We start from the raw sequence: 17,570 nt of genomic DNA on the forward strand, positions 1-17,570 counted from the left end.
AAGACATGCTGATTCATCGCCTTTCCGGTAATCCGAGTCGGAGCACCTCAGATGCCTCAACTACAACAAGATCCGTCTTTCGTATGGATTGCCTTGCCAGCCGCCCCGCAATCCATCAATGCTCGACCGTCGCCGCAATGGTGCTGTGTGCGCACACACTTTCCTGCTGATGCCGATGGCAGCTGCTGGGTCTGTTGCGGCTTGAGACCTCACATCTCTGTGTGTATACCTGTACTGCCGTCTAAAGCAATAAACGGAGCCTTTACCATTAGCCTATGAACCGTTGCGACCCTCTCGATCGACCTGCGATTGGTACCTATGGAAAACAGAACTCATGTCACTGTGATTCGTCAAGAGAGGTCGTAAACTTGTATTGCATCAGAGCGGGAGGTCGTGTCCTACTGTCGTCCTTTATCAAGAAAGCTCTGTAGATCTCTGCAATGTCCTCATCAGTATCGCATACGGTCAGTCAACCCAAGGAAACCTTACAGGCGTTCTCCTCCCCGTCAACAATCTCCACGACGAATCGCGCGTCCGGCTCCGCGCCGGCCTGCGCCATCGTGTCGTTGCGGTCGCACACGGAGCGGTAGACCATCGGCTCTCCGTCTCCGTCTCCCTCCACCTCGACGAGTAGGACAAGCCTAGCGCTGTGAGACAAAGCCCGCTCGTGTCAGCAACTGAACCTCATCCGCAAGCAAGCATATTAAACAGTACCTGCTATAGTAGTCCTCGAGCCCGAACGTCCGGCAGGCCTGCATGAGCACCTTGCTCACCATGTGCCGCCCGCGCGTCTTGAACAGGGACCGGCTCTCCGGGTCGTCGTTGTACTCGATCATGATCACGAAGCTCTCGTCGCTCTTGCCCTGTGGCTGGCTTGGAGCCGACTCTACTTGGTGATATCAGCAAGTTGAACATGAGCGTCCTTCAGCGAAAATCGAGCTACCTTGAGACGGCAGCGCGGGCTTGGCCAGCCCCTTCTCCACCTTGACTTTGGGCGACGGCATGCGCTCAGGGGTACGGCTCGCCGAGGGCATCGCGTCGAGCTGCACGAGCGGCCTGCTCCCGCCGCCACGGGTCGACGAGCCTGAGCCCGACTTCGCGGCGGAGATTGCTGGCATCCGCGAGGACGACGGCGTCTTCGCAGCGGGAGGCGCGGCGCTAATATATTCGGCATCCTCGAGCTCGTCATACTCCTCTTCCTCTTCTTCCTCGGGTGCCTCTAGCTTGGTCGTCTCCTCCTCAGAATGTTCCTCGGGTTCTTCGAGACCGTAGTCGGACAGGACGCGTGGCCGATTGACGCGTTTCTTCGTCGGCGAGAGGATGCGAAGCTCTTCCTCTTCGTCGTCCTCGTCGGTCCACGTGGGCGCATTTTGCACATACGCAGGCGGCTTGGCTGGAGAAGGTGCTTTTATTGGAGCAGGGGCGGCCACCTTGGGCAAAGGCGGACGAGTAAGCACCGTCGGCCCAGGTGGCGAAAGAACACCCTTGGATGTCGATGCCTTGGGGCCTTTGCTAGCGCCGCCCACAGACCCGGAAGCTGAGGCATCGCTAAGACTCTTAGATGCAGCGAGCGGGGTCTTCCTGGCGGCCGTTGACTGGCGCTCCACGACGGAGGAGTTGGCGGCCACGCTATGGGTGCGGCTAGAATAGGCGCTAGGGCCTGCGACGCGCTTCTGGGAGGAAAGGCGGCGCACGGACGCGCTCGCTTCAATGTGGACGGGCTCCTGTCTCTGCACGTCGGCGCTGAAGACCTCAATCGAGGAGAGGACCGGGCTGATGCCTTCCCAGGCAGCACTGTGGATACGAACGGGCGTTTCTACTGAGCCCGTGGCCGGGAGATCTTTTGTCACGAAAATGACGTCCCCTGCGATGTTGAACACATCCTTGGCGCACTGTTGTGCATCCTGCGACGCGTCATTAGCAGTGTACACAAACTTCCAGGAGACGAGTTACCTCGTAAGTCTTCGGTAGAGGAACTAGGACGCGTTCCTGCGCGTGACAGAGGATAATGAGGTCCTGCGAAGACCTGATATCCTCGTGTAGATTTGACCGAAATAACATTGTGAGTGTCCGGTTAATGCAGAAGACCCTTCGCGTGAGTAGTTGTGTGCAGAGTCTGACGGTTGAAGGTGTATGAGGAGAATAGAGTGAGGGTCAGTGATGGTTCGTGCACAAGCTGTGGCTAGCGCTGGAACACGCTTTCGTGCCACGCGTACGACGCGTACGACGCGTCCCAATGATGAAGTGCCTTTACGGCACAATAGCCCCGTTCTTGCAAACACCCTCGAAACCTCGAGAGGGATATCCGGTACTACACACAAGTGCGCAGAACATGGCAGGTAAATATATGATGGCCCCGTGTACACCCGCGACGAGATACTGGAGCCTGAGTCTGCATATATGGATCTGATGCTGTGCACGTCCCATGGGCCATAGGCTAGCGCCTACCTGAACAGAACAAAACAGACAAGACATAGACAAGACAATCCCCTGTCGCGCCGTCGGAGGACACAATCGATAGCAACAGAGAACGAATAATGATACAGCTACAGATGTTCCGGAAATATGCATGTCCCACAAAATAATATACAACATACGCCCCCAACGCGCATCCGCCCACTACGCGCTCGCCATGACCACCGGCGGGAACGCGTCCGCGGCGACCTTCGCCTTCTTCTTGCTCGGTGAGCCCGCGCCCTTGCCCTTCTTTACGCCGTCCCCGTTGCTGCTGCTCGAGCGTGCCATGAGCGGGGGCAGGCCCCCAGGGTAATCTGGTTGCGCGTCGGCGTCCATCGAGTCTTGTGGTGGAGGGGGTGGCGCGGGCCCAGGCGCGGGGCCGGAGGGTTTCGCCTTGCTCTTCTTCTTCGCGGCGTTGGCGGCGGGGGTGGCCTTGTTGACGGTCCCGAGGGGCCCGATCTTCGCGTGCGAAGGGCTCGGAGCGTCGTCTGGTAGGACAACCAGCGGCACTTCCGTTGGCGACGCGGTTGGGGCAGGGGGAGGTACCGCAGCGAAAGGACCGCCCAAACTTGGAGGGAAGCCGGCGGGTTGTGGAGGAGGGGGCATGATAACAGACGCGGATATCTCGGATATGCGTGTCTGATAAAAGGGTTTGAGGAGGCCGATCTGGTTGTCGACCATAGTGGAATCGAGGGGTATAAAAGGTGGCGGCGGCGGGAAGGGCGGCGGAGGTTCGTGAGGCTTCGCACTATGATACAGTTGGATCAGTACTTGGATGTGTGATCACTGGTAATAAGGAGGACATACGCCAAAGGATCCTCTTTGATGCCCTTGACCTTGCCCTTGAGCAGCCGTTTGGGTATAGAGAGGCTGGCGAGGCCAAACTCCTCGGCGATACCGAGCTCTTTGAGACCGAGGAAGTCTTCGCCAAACGATTCTGCGAAGTTGCCACTGTGTGGATGTCAGTACACGGCGCAGCACCAACTTGGAGAGAGCACGTACGTGACAAACTCGCCGTCCTCTTCCTCGTTGTCCATGCGGAAGAGGGCGTCATCATCCCAGGCCTCTTCGGTAGTCTTCGCGGAAATGAGGACAGCGCATACACTGAGCTTTGGTCACGACTCACCGCTTCCCGGTAGACATTCGCGAGTTTCTTCTCGATATCTGCGAGCCTTCCGCCGTATCGGACGACGTCGTCCTTGATATACCGCTCAAGGTCGCCAACGCGTGTAATACCGCTCTCGAACAGGGTATGTAGTATGATTTCCTGACGAAAAATGAGCATATGCTACAGTCTATGTGCGTCGTCATCACATACCTCCGGGGTCATCTTGTTCCCGTACCTGTCACACAGGAAACGGATTGTCCGGCCCACGTTAAACAAGTACTCAGACGTCACACTGGCAAGGACGTCTAAGGCCTGCTTAGATGCCCCTGCGACCCAATTCAGTTGGAGGGCGCATATAGTCGGAGATATCGACTGACCTTGGAAGCCCGTATGCTCAAGAACCTTGCTACCCATCCAATGCAAACAGTCGTCTGCGTTCTCAGCGCCAAGCTCGAGACCCCCGGTTGCACTTGGTGGCTTCCATGGTCGATCGTCGACAATGTCATCCGACTCCTCCGCGATGTCTTGAACGGGTGGCATTGCGAAACCCCCGTTATCCTCCGCGCTCTGGATAAGCGAGGAGTACTTCGCGTGCGTCGTACGCACTCGCCGCAGCGTACGGATGTTGTTGTTCATGTGGAACAACATCGTGTTCTCCGAGTTGACTTGTTTCTTCTTAGTACGTCTTCGCCGCGCGTGGTCGGTGATTACAGAGGGCGGTTCGGATGAAGGCATATCGGAAGAAGAATGTACGAGAGTCGGCAATCCGTTGCTGAGCATGTCGTCGGAGCGCATGACATCCCACCAGAGCTCGACCACATCCCTGTCCACGGGGGTCTGCGTACGGGCGCGTTTGCGTGGTCGGTCGTCTGAAAAGCCGTTTCTGCAGCAACGTCAGTTTCAGTAGTGCCCTATGCATGCACACACGCACAACTTCCGCTTCATCCCTATCTCCCCATCAATAGTGCTGAGCGACCCTCCAGTGACCAAGGATGCTCCGTCCACGTCGTCGTCGATGACCGCGTATCGAAGCAAGCGCTGCTTCAATCCCGCTTCCGGAGGCGCATGTGCTCCTGGTGAGAGCTGGTGGGACAGGAATGTGTCGACATCCTTATCCAGTTGCGCGAACGTCGCCATCATAGCCGGGGATCGGACCAGAGCGGCGGATTCCGGGAATGTTGTGTCTCGTTGAATCTTCCGGGACTGGCCAGGCAAAGGGGCCGACTGCTTTGTGGGACTCGGGGACCGAAAAGACAAGCCAGGAGGGAGGCGGCCATGACCGTTGACGGTCACGCCGTTCACCCGGGGAGTGATACCTCGCACGCGTACTTCGCCAGGGATGACCGGATCGGCACGTTCCTTGAGATCAGTGATGTTCTTGAGCAGTCTTTCGGCCTTCACTTTTAACCTGCTCGCGCACTGGCGAAGCGGATGGTCCTGAAAGGTAGCAGGTGTGAGCCAGCAGATCGACATGGCAACTTGGGGGATGCATAATATTCGCGCGGCGCGAGGTAAGAAGAGAAAGATGGACCGTGCCGTGCAGTCTCATGGGGGTGCGTTCACGCCGAAGTCCAGCGGTGAGCGTCGGCAAGATATTACGCACCAGCGACGCAGCCTCTGCCAACCCATGCGGCTGCCGTGATACATGGCTGTCCGGGCCTTGCCTGCGCGGCGAGGAGTGAACCTCTGCCGCGCCGCGTTGTGAACTCCAACGATTGGGCCGAGAGGTCGTGCCGCGGGAGGTGGGCGTATTTATGGCCGTAGGATCCTCGGACACGGCACTCACCTCCGTCGCGTTATATGTGAAGCAGTTGGACCATATGAGGTCGAGGTCGTCCTTAAACTCCTTCTTGGACTTGTACTGCCTTTGTTTCACCTTCTTGAGCATCGTCTGGAGGTCCATGGGCGTGGAGATAACTACCGTCGCGTGAGACGAGAACGGGCCTTTGAACGTAATGGATAGACGTACTGTCATAGTAATCCGGCACTTCCGTCTTGGACACGGGCTTTAAGAACGCCTCCGCGTCGCGGTTATCCTGCCCACAAGTCAGCGCGCGTGCGGGCGCCCCGGTGGCTGAAATCGCACCATTGTGACCATCCGGAGGTCGACGAGGAGACCTTCGAGAGAGTCATAGAACGCGTCCGCGAGCTTTCCGGCATCGCTGGCCGCTCGCTATGGACGCGTGAGCACAGATGCGGGGTTGACTCGTGCTAAACACTCACCCGGGTCTCCTTGACGGCGCTTAGAAGTAACTTGAGCTCGGATTCCGGTAATGAGGACTTGACCTGGCTCGCGGTGAGAGTCCTGAGCAGGTTCTGCATGTCGGCTATGTTAGCGAACAATGTTGAGGCTGGATGGCTCGTGAACGTACGTTCATGGTCGGTCCATCCGGTGGCGAGCGGTGGGCCGGTGGAAGTTGCGGAACAAGGTGTGTTTTGTAACTCCGACACCGTCTATCCAATCGCCTGACGTCGCGGATGTTGAAGAAACAATGCGGGGTTGCAATCGGAGTGGCTGCGCCTGAAACGCGACGCGCGAGCGCGGTCAGCCGTCGCCACTGTTCCTCCTCCTCGACCACCACTCGCTCATGCTAGCTTTCCCTGATTCATCGACGCTTTCACCTTCTATCGACAGCCTGTACCTGCTTGCATTGCCATGTCTGGTTTGAAGAACTCCCCGTTCGGGAAACGCCTCCGAGGCGGCGATGAAGACTCCCCGCGAAAGCATCGCCCGCGGTTCACGCCCGCGTTCGGTGTTGCGGCTGGATCTACCCCCTCGCTCGACTCGCGCCCAACAACCAGCGACGACGCGACCCCAGAGAGCCCAGAACGCGTGCATCGCGACTATGGAGATCGGTTCGTCCCGACGCGCGACGCGGGGGACATGCGCACGACCTACCACCTCATGGATGGAGCCACTCCCTCCACTCCCTCGAAGAACCGCATCATCCCCACCGAATCCGACGCGCTCAAGGAACAAGCCAACGCGATCTTCAATTCCATATTGCACACCGAAGTTACCCCGTCGTCGCCTCAACGCGCCGGATCGCCCGTCCGTCAACCAGCCGCCTCAACATCTACGCTTCCAACGACGCCCACTCGTCGACGGCTCTTCGCTTTCAACTCACCCTCCCGCTCGAACCCTGCCACTCCCTCGCGGCGCCTGGATTTACCTACCGACGAAGCGTATTCAATGAGTCCCGTGCGAGCGGAAAGCCGCCACTTACTGGAAAGCCCCAGGCGGCAACTACGCAGTGTGTGCAAGACACCATATCGTGTTCTCGACGCGCCGGAGCTTGCCGATGATTTCTACCTCAACCTTGTGGACTGGTCGAGTACCAACGTACTCGGGGTTGGGCTTGGGGCGTGCGTATATCTATGGACGGCTCACACGGCGCAAGTATCCAAGCTCTGCGATCTCGGTAACGTCCACGACACCATCAGCTCGGTGTCCTGGGTGCAGAAGGTAGGCCTATCTCCCTATGTTGCGGGACTTTGCGAGCCCGGATTGGTCGAATTTGTGGATGTGCTTCATACTCGTCCGTAAAGCAATGGACAGGTTGCCAAATGTCAATCCTAAGGGCTGTTTGACTGTAACATGCTGGCTCTCAATGGTTCCTCAAGCCACTACAAGCAACGAGCACGACCGCCAGCCATCGCCACAGCATGTTACATGCAATAGTACCGAACATGAGGATTGGCACTTGGCTACTGAAAGGTAGCTAGCTGTGTCTGCAACATTGGGTACGGATATGGGTGATCTACGAGTGTCCCTGTCCTTTAGCCACATAAGGCGCGGGCCATTCGTGCCTATTGTTCGAGTGCGATCAATAGCCGTCAGGCATCGCCCGACTCAGATCTTTCCGCGCAAAATCGGAGTCTCAGGTTATCGACGATCTTCAGAACTTGCTCCATGTCCTCATTTACGTTATACGGTCGCTGACCTCATTCGCAGGGTACATCGCTTGCAGTGGGTACACTGTCCGGTCGCCTACACATCTACGACGCGAACACTCTCCAAATTACGCGAACATACGAGCGCGCACACACGCAACGAATAGGTGCCCTCTCTTGGAACTCCCACATTCTGTCATCCGGCTCGCGCGACCGGATGGTCCACCACCGTGATGTACGAGAGGCCAGCACCCGCCCGTTCAAGAAGTGCCAGGGGCACAAGCAAGAGGTGTGCGGACTACGATGGAGTGGCGACGGCGGGGCACAATCTGCGACGTTGGCAAGCGGCGGCAATGATAACAAGGTCTGTATCTGGGACCTCCGAGGATCCAAGAGGCCTGGCGGTCTCGGGACGCCCGGACGCGTAGGGAACGTGCCCGGGGGCTCCAGTGCCGCGGGTGCGGACGACGGGGATATCCCGCTCTGGAAGTTCCACGAACATACCGCTGCGGTCAAGGCGCTCGCTTGGGACCCCCATGTGTCCGGCGTCTTGGCTACCGGCGGCGGTACTGCAGACAAGCACATACGGTTTTGGAACGTCCAGACCGGGTCGATGCTACATGAACTGGACACTGGCAGCCAGGTAAGGATCAAGAGCGTGGTGTGCTTATATGTGAAAAGCTGACCCGGCGTATTCTAGGTGTGCAATCTCACATGGTCACTCACCTCGCATGAGATCGTGTCTACACACGGTTTCTCGTCGACCACCGCGCAGAACCAGATATGCATCTGGAAGTACCCGTCACTGGACATGGTTGCCTCTCTGACGGGCCACACGCACCGGGTGCTCTATCTCGCGATGAGCCCGGATGGGGAGACCATCGTGACCGGCGCAGGGGACGAAACGCTGCGTTTCTGGAACGCCTTCCCCAAGAAAGAGAACCACGAAGCTCGACGGGAGAGTCGGCTCGATTACGGCCGGCTCATTCGTTGATTTTCTCTCCTTCCGCGGATCACTATCATTATTGCGTTATTGTCTAGCGCTGCACCTCACCCTTCATCGGTCTGTCGGCTGTGCCGGTAGCTCTCCCATTGTCTCCCCCGCTGTCCCCTACGACGTCGTACCGCTGCGCGTGCGGCGGACGGGCTGTCGACCGCTTTACTGTATCATCTTGTAGTGCTTTTGGCTTTCGCCGCCGTCGGTCCTTCAGTTCGCTGCTCGTGTTTCGTAGATTACGCTGCCATCTAGTTGCTCACGGACGCTCTCATACCATTCATCCTGGCTCTGAAGCCTCTCGCACACCTACCCGCTCCATTCACCTCCATCCGCACATACTATCGCCCCCCGCCAAAACTCGTTAATCTCCCACATATCCACGTATCTCATTGCTCTGTCTCCCATGTATTGGAACTGTCCATCGCCCCTGCCAATGTCAATCATCCATGATCGTCTCATATCTCTATCCCAATTACGATTACCCCCATACCACCATTTCTTGCTATGTCATATCATCGTTGATTGGGTGTTGTCACTGTCACCACATACCGTGCCCCCGAGTCCTCGCCTCCCGCCCGTATCGATTATAGACCCTCCCCGTGTCCCTTACGTTTTGTTCCTCGATTCTAGCCATGCATCTCTCTCCCTCGTACTACCTACGCACGCGTATACGCAGCACAGGACTCCCGTCGCACACAGCCCATCCATTGCCATTGCTTCCTACATATGTTGCACAATATACAGGTGTTTAGAATCGCCAGCTGACGCCGTTACTTGTACCACGAAGACGGATCCGTTGGTCGTGAGCCGTCGCGCGCAAGCAATTCGCTATAGGTTAGTCATGAACTTATGAGTCCCCGGCTCACCATGGCATAGTATCTTAGTACTCGCAGACATCCTATTCCACCAGCCCATGCACGCTGTGTTGAACGCTGGACCTTCTGGGGTTCGAGGTCAAGATACTCAAGGTCCCGGTACACGCGTCAGGCCGGCGGTGCCCTCGTGCAAGTAGTCACAACAAAGATTAGGCAGCACCTCCTGGTTCGAGCGGATTCTATGCGTGTCAGCCTATACGAACATACCGCTGGGAGTTACAGCTCGAAGTGCATCAACTGCACTTCGGCAGGTGGTGTCATGAATGTGCGACAGGCAGAGATTGAAATGCCCGATGGAAAGCAAGCTAGTAGGCTAGATATCGTGCCTTTGTCATCAAGAAATATGTGCGATGGCGCTTTTACAGCTACACACGCCGTGGAGTGCAATAAGCTCAGGCTCTACATGCGCCCTGGGAACTCCCGATGCACCGGGGACTCATCAGACTCGGGGACGGCATACAGGTCGTCGATCTCCGTCTTGTATAGCTTCAGACATAACCCGCGCCGGGTTGTCGACTTCTGGGTATGCTCGAGCGGCTTCTCTGCGGAGGCAACGAGGATCATCTAGTCGTTGAATCAGCTTTTTAGAACATTGCTGGGGGATTCTGCGAGCAGGTATATGCATTACCCTGCGTGTAATCGCGTACGGGCCTCGAATGTGCTTGTTTGCTTCTTCCACGGTAGGCCTACGTACACTCATAAGCTCTCGTCTCGACCAAGTTTGAACAGATCTTGACTAACCAGATCAGGTCTTTGTAGTTCTCGACCCACTGCTCGCTGCCATCATCGGAGCCCCTTTCGCCCTGCGTCGGTTCGACGAGGAGACCAAGTCGGATCCGGCCATGCCCAAAGACGATTGCAGTCCCAATGTTTAAGTCCTGCGCAAGGATGTTCTCTGCAAGATCGTGTAAGTAAGCATATCGCTACGATATATTTGGCCTTGCTAAGCATCTCACCGATTGGCACAGGGTTTAGCTAGTGAAGGCGAGTCGTTGTGGCTCACTTAGCCTCGGTGGGTATGTATGAAGGGGGTACAGGGTTTGCTTACACACTGCCCAGTAGAAAAGATGATTTTCTCATCTTTGCGGCCTAGTACCTTCCAATGTGTCGGTTTCTTCGGGTGCTGCTCTAGGAGGTCGCCCGTCGCCCATGCCGGACGGCCGTCCAGTTCCATGTTTGTGACGTTGGGGTAGGACGTCTCAGTGGCCTGCGAGAAGTATGTGTAGTCAGATGATGCCCTCTATGACGAGGACATGCCAGAACTTACAGGCCTAATGGGCTCAAAGACTCGCTCCGCGCCCTCGTGAGGTCGCATGACGAAAGGGATGCTCGGCGAGAATTCGAAGTATTCCCAGTCTTCGCCCGGTATTTCACACGGAAATGTCTTCGAAGCCGCACCCACCTCAGTGCTGCAGTTTCGTGAGGTGCGAGTGGAGCAGCGCGTGGTAGCACCTCCACGTACCTTCCCCAGCTCGACAGCAGCCGTACGCCGTCTTGCACGAGCTTGTCTCCAACGCTCTTGGTCAATGTCGCGCCGGTGTACACCTTACAGTAGTCGTGAGATATATATGGGACGGACCAGACGAAAACGAGGCACATACGAGCATGTCTAGCGCTTTCAGAGCCGGGAGGTTTGCAGGATTGCGCACCAATGCCTGCGTTATACTTGCTCACGACAATTCAACAGTGCCCGAGGACTCGGAGGAGAGTGTGCGCACCTCGATGAACACAGGCATGCATACCACGATGTCGCACTTGCATGCCCGCCAAGCGACGAGGAAATTCGCCGGAGTAGGGACTATCAATGGAGAGACGGGTGGATAGAGTGCGCATATCAAGCCGCTTGCTAACTGTTTGTTATAAATCAGCTTAAGATAGACTTGCTCGTGGTTAGAGATACTTGCTGGCCACTATATATCATGTCAGTATGGTCGAGAAGTATTATGTAGTATGCATGTAACGTACCGTCATTGTCATGATACCGGTTCCATCTGTTGGCTACGTGAGCGGAGCAGCCAGTGTACGAAAAAGAGGCTACATGCTCACGACAAGGAGGATTAGTATGCGCGGCGATGCACTTTCCAGCCAAATCGAGGTCTCCAAAACCTGTCGAAAGTTGTACAAGCGATGTTCAGGGCAAACAAGAAGCGCCGTTGTGCAGCCGAAATACATACAAGGGGTGTTGCACGCATTGGCGAGGGCTCTCCCGGTTATGGGGATAGGTTTGGGTAGTCCAGTGCTTCCTGGTATGCACACATCAGGCGGGATGGTGGGATACCAAGAGAAAGGGTTGTCTGACCGCTCGAATGATATATGACGGTCACCTCATCGTCCGCAATGCGCACTACTTCTCTGGCCCATGACGTAGAGGTCTTGCCCCGCTGGGCGTACTCCTGAGGCGTGACCATTGGGAGTACCGTAAGGGCGATCCCTTTCTTGCCCAGCATGTCCATCGTACAGTGTGCGAGTGCTTGCACCTTCTCGTCTCCACTGACCCAAAGCTGCATCACACCTTTTGCCTCGAGCAGGTGTGCGACTGCGTCCGCGCTGAGAGAGTGCGCTATCGGGAAAGCAGTGTAACCCAAGCTCATAATGGCGACTAGCGTGTAGATGTAACTGAGTGTGTCTGCGAACGTACAATAGACAGATTACTCGCATGAGAATGTGGGTCCATTTCTCGGAGATATAACGAGCGTACCAGATATAGCAAGTATGCCGACGATGAGCCTTTTGGCGTCGGACGCCTTCTCACAAGGTTTTGAGACCCGTCGTAAAACAACCTCGACGACAGCACCTATCTTGTCCCATGCCTCGGAGAACGTGACATGATGAGCCGCTTCGTCTGAGGGGTGTGCGTACTTGAAGACGGGATGGTCGGGGCTGTTCTTGGCTTGGTATTCGTAGAGACCTGGCACGGAGAGACCGTGGTTGTACGGAGGGGGATCGAAGGTGGGATGGTCGACCCCTTGCGGGGTAGGCTGGGATGCCATGATGGTGCGGCCGAGCCGTGCGGTGAGGTGCATAGCACAACGTCCGATTGTAAACATCTTTATACGGCCGGCCCATGCTGCGAGACCTCCGAAGATCACAAGCCTGCTCAGTAACCTTGCAAACGGGACTCAAGAAGAGCTTCAGTGCATCGTGATTATGGGCGTTCAACACCTTTGAGGCGAGTTTATATCCGTATGCATCCAGTGGAGTTAGAGTCTGCATATACCACGTAAAATTCGGGACAACTGTGATTCTCGAAGCAGTCACGATGCGAATTTGGGAGAGTATCCACCAAACAGGTCGCTCCCGGCCTCGCAAGACCGTTGAGTGCTGCTTCCCTGTACGGTACAGTGTCAGGCAGCGTTGATGGTGCAGACCACGGTAGCGCACCTAGAAAACATGGCAATAGCTTGCACTTTTTGTGTTGCACCATCATCCCCGGTGACGAGTAACTGTAGGGTGAGGATATGAATTGCCTGCAAGGGAACGTCAGATGTCCAACTTCAGGATCATGCTCTGATAGAATGATAGAAAAAAGCGCACGATTATCGCACCGCGCGGAGGGCCCTTTTTCGGTGTTTAGCCCTATAATGAGCTTTAGAAATTCTGCACAGCCTGTGCCACGTTTGTATGATTGCTTGGTAGACCCGCAACGCACGCATGCATCACAGTATTAGTATCCAGCTACACGGCCTATATGACCTACTCTGTAGTTACCAGAAGGGGTGAGGGTGGCATCGAGAACCGACGAAGATACAGGTGACGCCGAGCGGCGAGAGGTGATGGTGGTAGGAGTAAAGCGCTGGACAAGCGCCTGCTCCCCGGCGTTTACCGAGGCGTTCAGTAGCTTGACCGTTTTGGGACCTGCTTATTTTGCTTCCGCACCACAACGTGTCGCATTACTGCACAGCGTATATATGTCTGCCTGCAGAGTGCCTGCAGCTGCTCTTCACGATGCGACTTATCGAATTTTTCAACAGTCTATGCGCCGAAGGCCAGCTCTTTGCCTATCTAGGATCAGCCGACGGGTCGTTGTCACTGCAAAGGCCCATCAAACAGCCCGATCTCGTCGAGACTCGGGGCTGAACTCCGCGTCAGTAGGCATAGGCCTAAACGCCATCTACGCACAACTCATCTCTACACTACACATAACAATTCGTCTACATCTTTGGCCAAATTTCGCGGGAAGGCTTCGCGTCCGCACATAATGGTTTCCGTCGGCCGGGAACAACGGTACGCGCGACCTCCAGATCTCGCGCGGAGGTTCTACTCCATGGAAGACACATGTTGCGTCCTCGCCCATGAAATCTATTCTCAGACACTCTGAAGACCTGCAATGGCTTTCTGAGCCTCCCGTACGCCTCGGATGCGCTCAGGTGCCAGATCTGCGGCGAGCTTATCGCGAAATTGGGGGACACCCTTCCACGAGAGATCGACGAGAAGCTGCTGCGCACCCGCCCATCTCCCATACATGCCTAGGCTATATGCTACTCGCCGGACCCGAAGCAGGCGGATTAGAGTCTTGCAGCTGGTCACTTTGAAGTGCAGGCAACGGCGAGGAAAACGATGTGTAACGATGTGTATCGCACGCCCCAGTGAGCAAGTTGTGCTGCTGTACTGCGCGGTGGAGACTAGACTTTGTGTACGCATACGACTATCTGTGCAGAGTTTGACGAACGTGTCACTCTCCAATGATACCTTCCTTCTGCAGCCGTTCGAATTCCTCTTCCGCGAGCCCCAGCTCTCCGATCAGCACCTCCCGATTGTGCTCTCCAAGCTCTGGACCCGCCCAGCGCGTCTTCGTGTCACACCCCTCCAGCACCGGAACAGCCTTCGACATCTTCACGCTCCACCCTCCAGCTGCAGAATCCGCTTTCGGCACCCACACATCCTCGACCAGCCCGCGCGCCTGCGTGTGCTCGTTCTCGACGATGTCCTTCACGTTGAGCACGCGCCCCGCGGGCACGCTGACCGCGCGCAGGATTTCCTCCGCCGCCTCCGCGGTGTGCTCCTGCGTCCACCCCGCGATCGCGCCCTCGATCTCGGCCTGGCGGTCGACGCGGTGGTGGTTCTGCGCGTACTCGGCGCCGATGAGGTCGGGGCGGCCGATCGCAGTCATGAGGCGGTTGTAGATGGAATCAGAGTTTGCGCCGATCACGAGGTAGGAGGGCACGGTTGGGGCCTCGGGTGCGGGCTTGCAGGGGTACGCGTTCGTGGGGACGATTCCGGTGAGGGACGATCCTGAGGGGCCTCTGATCTACGGACGTGTGAGCGAGTGTCTATGGAGGGCGCAAGCGTGGGAGTGGCGGTACCTTGCCCTTGCGGTCGTACTCCGGGATGATGCCTTCCATGAGGTTGACCATACTTTGCCGCATGGTTTAGCGCGAGGTCATGTAGCCAAATCTCAGGCGAGACGGAAGTACCTTTCGAAGATGCTAACGTCGACCGTCTGGCCGCCGGGCTGTCCCTGTGCCTCCCTATTTTTGCGGGCGAGGAGTGCGAGGACCTGGGAATGCGTCTCAATACCGCTGGCGTGCGACAAGACAAAAATAAGAACACTGACAGTTCCGAAGGCTGCGTGCAGACCAGCAACTGAGTCGCCGAGGCTTAGGTTGGGCCTGATAGGGGGACCTAACAAGGCACCCGTGTCGGGGTCGGGCGTACCGTTGATGTAGCGGAAGCCCGACTCGGCTTCACAAACGGAGGCGTAGCCAGGGCGAGATGACCATGGTCCTGTTTGGCCGTACCCGCTTACGCGCGTGAATATGAGCGATGGGTTCAGAGGGTGGATGTCGGAAGGACCGAGGTTCCATCTTTCTAATGCTGCATACATGGGGAGATGGTGAGATCTGGTTTGAGAAGCGGGGGTATTGGACGTACTCCCAGGCTTGAAGTTCTCGACTATAACATCGCTCTTGACAGCGAGCTGCTTGACCAAGCTGTCCAACTTCAATATAGCACAGAACTCCAGTCTTTGGAGATTACCTACCTTCGACCTTCTTCCTTGCGCATGTCTATAGTGACGCTCTTCTTGTTACGAGCGATGCTCCTCCACCAAGGGCTGACGCCGTCTATGTCGCGCTCTCTCCATACCCGCAGCGGGTCGCCCACATTGGGAGGTTCAACCTTGATCACCTCTGCGCCGTAATGGCTGAATGTATGGGGCGCGTCAGCACTGGATGAAAGGAGATAAACCTAGTTACGCACCCTAGTAGCTGCCCACAAAACGGCCCAGCTATGACCTGTCCCACCTCGAGCACTCTGATTCCGGCCAGAGGAAGATTCTGTGGAGTTCCAGAGGGTGTACTGTGGGTAGTGTAGAACCTGCATTATACAGGTTCGTGAGTATACGCTTTTCGAGACATATCAGCCTTGTAACACGTACCTCGTCCCGTAGTTATAAGACTCATAGCTTAGCCTACCTCTGGACCGTCCCCACGTATACGTACTGTTACCCCTTCGGCGATCCCCCAATGCTCGGGCTATTTCCCTGCGAAGCTTTGCGTTCGGCATGAAGTCAAGCACCGCGTGTACCTTAGTATGTTCGGCGACTCCGAGTGAAGCAGCGACCCAAAAAGTTGGTACAGCACAGAAGAGAACCAAGCTTCATGATCAGGTCTCACATGTTCGAACCTCGCGAGCTCCCAGCGTAGCGGTCGTGCGAGGAGGAAGCCAACGCGGGATCCAGTGAGCGCACCCGATCATTGACCGGCCCGGAGACTGTATAAATGTGACTGCGGCCCGATCAATGAGATCCCGGATTCGGTGTCTCCGATCGTTCTGCGTTCCCCACATTCAGGCCGAACCCCGAGCCGACATATCAAGCTCGGTGAGCTGGATCATGAATACAGGCCTACAACTGGGTGAGGGAAGGTGGGCTCCACAAGGCTCTACTTCGCCATGAATAGGTCGGAAAACGTCATAACCCGTTCTCCAGCAATTAGTGGATATCGGACTTGAGAAAAGTTTTTTTCGCTCGCTTATGCAGGTAATATGCCGTTAGCCAGGGATCCGGAAGGATTCGCCACTAAACGTTCACGGCTGAGGACACGTCTCATTGCACCTTGGTTGCATGGGCATGTACAGGCCAAACAGTAATATGAAGTCTATCACAGCGAGGGTTTCCGGCACTCTGTCGTGCCAGCGGCCTTGGCTGTTAAACACAGGTACACCGGGTTGGCCATATGCACCCTGCGACTCCGTTCAAGGGAAGTACTTTTGTCAAACAAATGAGAGACAGGGGTCCATATCGACGACGAATCGTGGTCGGCTGTCAAAGATTCTCATTCATAACGCATGGATATAATACTATAGTAGTTGCCCGACCTACCCTTTGTACACTTCTATTGAGTATAATAAGTATATAGGAGGGTGTGTGAAAGTAGATGATTGAACTCCCTAGTGAGAGTGCCCGTCCACGCATAACCGTTGCGTCTTGCACCTCTACCACCATCACCACCTCTTCCTGCTCCCGTCGCCATCACTTGTTCCTGCCCCACTTGACCCCAGCGTATCGTACCCTTGTTCTCGTTGAGTAAGTCTCTCCCGGGAGCAAATCACTACGATTGCCAAGTTTAGACGGCCCTGGCGCATACAGCCACCTGATCATCCATTTAGCCGGCACCTCTTTATGACCACATCTTAACCCTCTACCACTTGCCTGGATCCTCACAACCTCAACGCGCGACTATTCGCAAACGACAACTAAAGCTTTCTCCGAGACACCATCTAAAGCCTGTGCAACGCCTGCGCGAAGTTGGGATATTTTCCACGGAGACGCCGTCAGATCCGGCCACCCCAGGCGACCCGCACGTGTAGACCGGGAGCTTAACGTGAGTTCCGTCCATTCGTGCTCTGCCTTCCATGCGCTGGAGCGACAAGTGTTGGTTCAACAGCCTCACGACTGTTGCTGGGAAAAGGCAAGTGCGGCGGACGAGGAGTTGCCGTGGCGGACGCGGATAAGCAACGGAGCTGCAGAAGGAGTCGCGATCGACGGAAATGACCTCTTTATCCGAGAACACCACCGCCAGCGAGCCTCGTTCTCGCCGCGTGGGCATCGCAGGCCCACCTGAAGACTTCCGGCTATCCACCACAAGCACGGCGTCCACCTCCAGCTCTCTATTCTCCCCTCCTTCTCCATCCACCACGTCCCCACCCATCCCTCCGCGATCGCCTCTCCGGCCGACGGCCAAAGCCGCACCCGGGTCCCCTCCGCCTACTCTCCCTCTCATTGCTACTCTTGCCGACG

At 56.4% G+C, this 17,570-nt stretch overlaps 5 protein-coding genes across 5 annotated transcripts; 1 reads left to right on the forward strand and 4 right to left on the reverse strand.

Annotated features, from left to right (window-relative positions):
• Positions 1-359: 359 nt before the first annotated feature.
• TRAVEDRAFT_74391 (uncharacterized protein) lies at positions 360-2,061 on the reverse strand (the record flags this gene model as incomplete). Its single annotated transcript, XM_008044857.1, has 5 exons — positions 360-435; positions 490-647; positions 715-889; positions 944-1,904; positions 1,954-2,061. Coding segments are annotated over 5 exons (1,404 nt in total). The 3' UTR covers positions 360-433.
• A 444-nt stretch (positions 2,062-2,505) lies between these two features.
• TRAVEDRAFT_60600 (uncharacterized protein) lies at positions 2,506-5,969 on the reverse strand. The gene is made up of 12 exons (XM_008044858.1): positions 5,938-5,969; positions 5,789-5,881; positions 5,652-5,738; positions 5,535-5,601; positions 5,169-5,482; positions 4,497-5,002; positions 3,943-4,448; positions 3,776-3,891; positions 3,584-3,724; positions 3,460-3,533; positions 3,265-3,408; positions 2,506-3,205 (listed from the first exon to the last, which is right to left on the reverse strand). The coding sequence occupies exons 1-12, from the start codon at positions 5,941-5,943 to the stop codon at positions 2,620-2,622; spliced, it is 2,640 nt and encodes an 879-aa protein (XP_008043049.1). The 5' UTR covers positions 5,944-5,969; the 3' UTR covers positions 2,506-2,619.
• A 252-nt stretch (positions 5,970-6,221) lies between these two features.
• On the forward strand, positions 6,222-8,802 carry TRAVEDRAFT_154110 (WD40 repeat-like protein; the record flags this gene model as incomplete). The annotated part of the gene is made up of 3 exons (XM_008044859.1): positions 6,222-7,031; positions 7,521-8,102; positions 8,160-8,802. 3 exons carry the CDS (start codon positions 6,222-6,224, stop codon positions 8,451-8,453), a joined length of 1,686 nt encoding a protein of 561 aa, XP_008043050.1. The 3' UTR covers positions 8,454-8,802.
• A 928-nt stretch (positions 8,803-9,730) lies between these two features.
• Positions 9,731-12,321, reverse strand: TRAVEDRAFT_51862 (acetyl-CoA synthetase-like protein; the record flags this gene model as incomplete). Its single annotated transcript, XM_008044569.1, has 14 exons — positions 9,731-9,895; positions 9,960-10,017; positions 10,073-10,226; positions 10,288-10,306; positions 10,380-10,538; positions 10,599-10,740; positions 10,794-10,876; positions 10,933-10,986; positions 11,050-11,241; positions 11,297-11,322; positions 11,378-11,437; positions 11,506-11,574; positions 11,631-11,957; positions 12,030-12,321. The coding sequence occupies 14 exons, from the start codon at positions 12,319-12,321 to the stop codon at positions 9,731-9,733; spliced, it is 1,800 nt and encodes a 599-aa protein (XP_008042760.1).
• Positions 12,322-13,831: 1,510 nt separating this feature from the next.
• TRAVEDRAFT_154114 (CoA-transferase family III) lies at positions 13,832-15,967 on the reverse strand. Its single transcript, XM_008044860.1, has 8 exons — positions 15,708-15,967; positions 15,530-15,646; positions 15,312-15,473; positions 15,203-15,261; positions 14,886-15,145; positions 14,746-14,828; positions 14,635-14,686; positions 13,832-14,579 (listed from the first exon to the last, which is right to left on the reverse strand). The coding sequence occupies exons 1-8, from the start codon at positions 15,833-15,835 to the stop codon at positions 14,004-14,006; spliced, it is 1,437 nt and encodes a 478-aa protein (XP_008043051.1). The 5' UTR covers positions 15,836-15,967; the 3' UTR covers positions 13,832-14,003.
• Between the last annotated feature and the right edge of the window lie 1,603 nt (positions 15,968-17,570).

Source organism: Trametes versicolor (assembly GCF_000271585.1).
Source record: "Trametes versicolor FP-101664 SS1 unplaced genomic scaffold TRAVEscaffold_11, whole genome shotgun sequence".
Classification (NCBI taxonomy): Eukaryota; Fungi; Basidiomycota; class Agaricomycetes; order Polyporales; family Polyporaceae; genus Trametes; species Trametes versicolor.